Source organism: Chanodichthys erythropterus, chromosome 1 (assembly GCF_024489055.1).
Source record: "Chanodichthys erythropterus isolate Z2021 chromosome 1, ASM2448905v1, whole genome shotgun sequence".
NCBI classification, from domain to species: Eukaryota; Metazoa; Chordata; class Actinopteri; order Cypriniformes; family Xenocyprididae; genus Chanodichthys; species Chanodichthys erythropterus.
The window spans coordinates 17,007,618-17,013,617 of record NC_090221.1 but is presented as its reverse complement, the minus strand read 5'-3'; the positions used below and the strand labels follow the sequence as shown (position 1 = coordinate 17,013,617).

Genomic DNA, 6,000 nt, shown 5'->3' with positions numbered 1-6,000 from the left:
AATAAATGTTAGAAATGCATTGGTCTAGACAGGAAATAAGTTCTTGGAAGTTATTGGTACAGAAACAAAACGCGTTCAATGAATCCCCAATGGAGAGTCATGCGATCTTTACTGCGAATGCTCCACACATCACATATGATCAGTGATTCCTGCTACAATACTGTTCCAACACTAATATATCTTGGATAACCTTGAGGTTTCTTCAGGATATAATTAACAGAATCCGGTGATGCAACAAGAAATTACGAGAAAACAGCTTCAGTTGTAAAGTTTATTTCAGTAGTCCTTCATGGCAGTTAAAAGACAAAACATTTAAAAGTTTGCAGTTCCAACATGCTAAACAATCATTTAACAAAAAGACAGAAAGATCTGAAAGAAAAATTAAAACACCCAATACAGAATTCAAAACCATATCAAAGTGCATTTTCATTCTTTAAAGTGACCAACACTAGAGGGAGATTCAGCGTACAATTAACATTTAGGCTAAACCAAGAACGACTTTTCCATTCATGCAATCAGTCACTTTGACAGACAGGATTTTAGAAAGCAACAGTCCAAGCCTTTAACCAACGTCACATCATATTTCCAGCGTTTGAGTCGGATGGTGACCCACGACGCCACTGATCGGTCAAAAGCACAGCTTAAGGAACGAAATGCACAGAGCTATTAATGTATTCTTGTCACGTTAAATAAAAGACATTTCAGCTTGAAGAAGAAGTGTTACACTGAGATCTGAAACTAAATTAAGAACATGTACAGTACATCCATCCAGATAAATAATACTGCAACTGATATGAACTATATAAGAGAATATTCATCACATAAAAGATAAAAGAGTGCATTGTGCAACATCTCCGGTCAAGCTTTAGCAGAGCTTCATACAAACCGAGACATACAGAGACACGTGACACACATGCGCTCTCACACTCATCCCTGCACACACACACACACACACACACACACACCTGCTGACGTACAGGGCCATGCAATGGCATACAGCTCACTGTTAGTATACCCGGAGTCGTGCAGACGGATGAAACGAGCGGCGTCACACAACCGGACACAAAGGACATCACACACGCATCTTCATTCGAGTCTCTCTGGAGAACTATTCTAATACAGTTAAACGGACATGCATACCGACGGAATCACGAACACTCACGCAGTCACACGCATCCGTAACGTAGCTCACATGCACATGCAGACGACACACGTTGCGCAGACGCACTATACAAAACGTGCTCTCCCACAGGGAGAAGAAAACCAACGCGCAAACTCCACCATCAAATAAAGAAGCGTTAATAAGACAGTTGTAGTCACAGGCGACGTAAGCTCATGAACCACGACCGGTTTCTGAAGGGAAACCACAAAAAAGAGGGATGACATTTTCATTACAAAGCAGATCAGTCCAAAAAGTCACACTTAGTCCAATATAAAAATACAAATTCACAAAATAACTATAGAGACAAAGTTGTATCGATACTGTGTGGCGAAATCCTCCGTTCCTCCCCTATGCTAATGGCACTTATGTTTGAGGGATTAAAACTCTGTTATAAGTCAAATAAATAAACGTTATGGTCTAAAAGAGCTTCACACGAGGCCCTTACGATGAGCCGGACGCATAAACAGGGCCTAGGTTCAATACGCTCGTGTAGCAGCCTGATACATTATTATTTTGGTCTAACGTGTAAGCGTGCTATTATAACGCTGCCTAGCTAGAGTCTCTGAAATACTATCTCACTGGGGGGGGGTGGGGGGAGAGTTCCTGTTAGGCACCTTTGTGATCATTGCAGCCGTGTAAGAATGTGGAATGCAGAAACGTGTTCAAGAAAGTCATTGAAACGTTGCCGAATTGTAAAATAAAAATGGCAGATACGTGCAAGCTAAGAAGATCTGAAGAACCAGGCACGAATGACAGATTGATCAAAACAAAACCTAAATCAAAACACAAAACAAAACATACTAAAACAAAACTAAATGAAACAAGTAATTGGCTGAAGGCAACAACAAATGTAAGGCCTTGATACATTAGATTTAACAAAAAAAAATAATAATAATAAAAAAAACTTAGTTGCAGAGAGCATGTGAGGAGTGTAAAAACAACCGGTTAACACCGAATTATAATTTCTAAATACATATCGTTTTAAAAACAGGGACTGCATTCATAAAGTTCTTTGGAAATTTCCGGTGACCTGGGATACGTCTTTTTTTTCTTTTCTTTTTTTGTGTGTGTGTGATGCAAGTAAAATACCGAAGCGTTAAAAAACAAAAGGGAGTGTTTAATGTGCCATTAATGATTAGGAAGTCACAGTCAAAGACCATTACCACAAATGTTTCTCAACACCTTTATCACCACCCTTCATCAACACCACATTTTTGGCTGTAACACTCATAGCCGAAGGAATGGCGGAGGAGAGAGGAGAGTCAATTTTTTATGCTGTTCTCCTCTGTTTGACAGATCAGAAACCATACTGACCGCAGGCCGGGCAAAAATATGCTAGCACAGTGCTAGTGTCTGCTGTTGAATATACAACTACAGCACAACAGAACTTGATTTTTTCCTCTCTCTCTTTCTCATACTGCTTCGTTTTTCGTATTCCATTGTTGCCCAGGGTGCCCCAGGCTGGCCAAAGTTAAACTGACAGGCTTCAGCTCTCTGTCAGCTTTTAAAAAAGTTGAGTGACCGCTGAAAGGGGGCGGGGTCCAGCGAGCCGGATCTCACCACTCATTGGTCCGCTGCTTGGTGGTGTCATAGGCTCTGATGACCTCAGACTGGGAGAGCACTCCGTTCTCATCCTGTGAGAATGCGTAGCCGTCTGTAAACAGGACCCAGAAAACATGCATCAGATAAATACACTCAACTAAACATTCTGCTGGCAAACTTAGGAGACAAGTGATACAAATAAAATCATAGAAAAACATTAAGCAAACAAAATAAACAACAAGCCATGAGATGAAAAAAAAAAAGAGAGCTAACTTTGTGTTTCTTTAGCACAAGCCCTCTCTTAAATCATAAACTTTAAGCGTCTAAATAATAATATTATTAATTATGTAAAAACGTATTTTTTTAGTTTTATGTACTGTGTAATTATGTTAATTATCAATTATTGGACAATTATTTTTAATTTTTAATTTGATTTATAAATAAATATATGCCCGAAGGCCCTGACCAATAGAAATAGTTTTGCTCAGCAAGAAAAAAAAAAAATAGAAGGAACATCGTCTGTAAACTTATAAAAGAGAATTCAAAGGCTGTCTGGATTATTCACAGAGTGTTGTTGGGAGTCTAATAGGGCTCTAATAAGCCCTTACAACTAATGGGACCAAAATAGCTGAAAGTAGTTGTATTGGTCCAAATTAAAGGAGGTCTGTTGTCTGGAGAAAGACGCAGCAAAAAGACATCAGTATGCAAGACATCCTGATTGCCTGCTTCCAGAAATAAACAAAAAAATTCAAATCGGTCTCAGAGGGGACCTTGAGAAGTGCTATGGCACTGTGGGTGGGCTGGCTGGGATGATTGGAGTAGTCAATAGTAATTATCTTGGCAGACTTTAAATGGAAGTTGGCGGGAAATAAGACACTGCGAGTGTTGTAATGTCAGATTATTGATTCTACCTGGAAGAACCAACTACTTTTTCTAAGAAGAAATGTGGCTCATTTATTCAAATATAGTCAATAAAGTCTTTGAAGCAAAAATTTTTTTGATTTGGAGTCTAGACAAATATAAAATATCTACTTAAATTCTAGTCATTTTAATTTCTCACTCATAACTAGCGCTATGGTCTCTAGAGCACTGCACACTGGGATTGGCCCTTTGTTCTATGACTCACCTTATGTCTCAATCGACTCGACCTCTACCTGCTGGCCTGAGGGGGCACATGCAAGAGGCCGAGGAGGGCAATGCATTGTGGGAATGATAGTGGCAAATTGAAATGATTAAATATGACTCTGCCCATCAATCAAAACACAGCAGCACATGCATAGGTGGGGAATGGGAAGGACGTAATGGACAATGCAGGTTTAATTATGGCGTTAATATGTATTTTTGTAAGGCAACTGTAAAAATGTTTAGCGGTATGAGCTAAGGGAAAAATGCATATAACATCAGACTATCACTGAACGTCCCCCATCCTCACCTAAAAGCAAACACAAAAAAATAGAGCAAATAAAGAGAGGCAACAAACAGAAAAGAAATATGAATGTAAAACTATAAAGAAATGAAAAGGCAATGGTTCTCAACTGGTTATGCTTCAAGAGCCAGATTTTACTTTGGACATCATCCACAGCTTATAGTAAGATACACAAAAGTAAACAAAAATAATGTTATTTATTTATATTAAGATAAATAATAAAATATTTATTCGAAAAAAAAAAATAAATAAATATATATATATATATATATATATATATATATATATATATATATATATATATATATATATATATATATATAATTAAATAATTTCTATAATAATTAAATTTAAAAAATCTATTTAAAAAAAATTAAACTATTATAACATATAGTTATATATTTTAAAGCCTTATTTTTCTATCCTATCTAGCTGCATTTTAGTATTTGCCTCCAGCACTGTTTGTGAGACCATCAGAACAGACCTTACCAGTTGAAAACCACTGAAATGAAGCACATGTAGTATAACAGCATATCCAGGGAGAAAATGTTAGTCATGTGATAAGACGGTGTGTGTATGTGCGAACTGTGTGACTGTACATATATGACCTCATGAATCAGCTTTAATAATCAAAGTCAATTTTGGACTGCAATATCCTCAGCAAAATTCTCCAGATTTGATACGGAAGCCAATGTTATGAACTGATAAATGCATGAGATTTGAGTTCCTGTGCCCAAAAACAGCTGCCTGAGGAAGAACCCTATGACTAGTGCCAGCTCCAGCGATGTTAATGCAGCTGTTTCTTTCGAGTGATATTATTGCTACATTAGTTATTATCTGCAGCTGTCAAGGACAACCATCCTCACCTAATTTTCAGGGGTTTTGGTTCAGGTTTGTACTTCAGTAAGTGTCTGCAGTTGCACGTCCATAAGCCCTTGCGTGTGAGAGTGAACCTGCATTTTGATGCTGCAGATGGGAATGGTGGGGTGTGTGTGCATCAGTGATTCTGCGTGAGCCTGTCTGTGATATCTGCGTTGTGGAGAACATGTTGGTGTGTCTGTGTCCGTGTGCCTGTGGGTGGCAGAGCACACGAGTGTCGCTGACGTACGGAGTAGATTCTGCTGCATGGAGTCGGACCGGTACAGACTGACGGTGCTCTTCTTAAAGACGTTCTTTAGGAGCTGGGCTCTCTCGGTCAAACTACAGTGAAAGACACAAAGAAAAAAACAGCACTGAGACACAGACATCATTATTGTGCATAATGGGAGTGTCTTTTCTCTTCCCACAGAAGAAAGATCGAATTAAAGACAAACTTCCTGCTGGACAGATGTGTCTCCAGTGAGAGGTTGAGGAGACGGAATGAGACCGGAGCCGGGAGAGCAGCCAGAAGGATCGTTTACACTTGGAGGTGATCCCTGCTGATCCGCTGTTTTTGCTTGTTATGTTTTATTATGAATTCAGAAGGAATGGCTCTCACCTCTTCCCATGCACCACAGCTCCTGGATCTTTGGACAGCGCCTCCAACTCCTGCACCTCATCAACCAGGGTCTTAAAGCACAACCTTTTCATACTGAGGAAAGATCAACACAAAAAGTCAAAACTGTGAGAAAGAAAAATCAAAAATGTAAATTATCCTATTTTTTATCCAAATTTTTATCCATTAACATGATAGTAAGCATTTTGTAATAATGTTTAGCAGTATGGGTAAGAATGAATTTAGCATAAGACCAAACACCCCCCATTATGACCTTAAAAAAAAAAGAAGAAGAAAACAAAGTGCTATAGTGATAATTTTTGCCTACTGAACAGACCTGCAGCTTGCCATTTGTTACACAGTATGAATAGTAAGCATTCTGAATTATCAATCAAT

General features: G+C 38.5%; 1 protein-coding gene across 5 annotated transcripts in view; it reads right to left on the bottom strand.

Moving 5' to 3' along the window:
- Positions 1–263: 263 nt before the first annotated feature.
- atp8a1 (ATPase phospholipid transporting 8A1) overlaps positions 264–6,000 on the bottom strand; it is a 147,812-nt gene continuing 142,075 nt past the window's right edge. For all 5 annotated transcript variants that reach the window (XM_067388623.1, XM_067388643.1, XM_067388613.1 and 2 more), the window contains 3 exons: positions 5,608–5,700; positions 5,239–5,330; positions 264–2,816 (listed from right to left, as the gene is read on the bottom strand). In XM_067388623.1, coding sequence (XP_067244724.1) covers positions 2,719–2,816; positions 5,239–5,330; positions 5,608–5,700 — 283 coding nt within the window. In that variant the 3' untranslated portion in view covers positions 264–2,718. The remainder of the gene's footprint in view (positions 2,817–5,238; positions 5,331–5,607; positions 5,701–6,000) is intronic.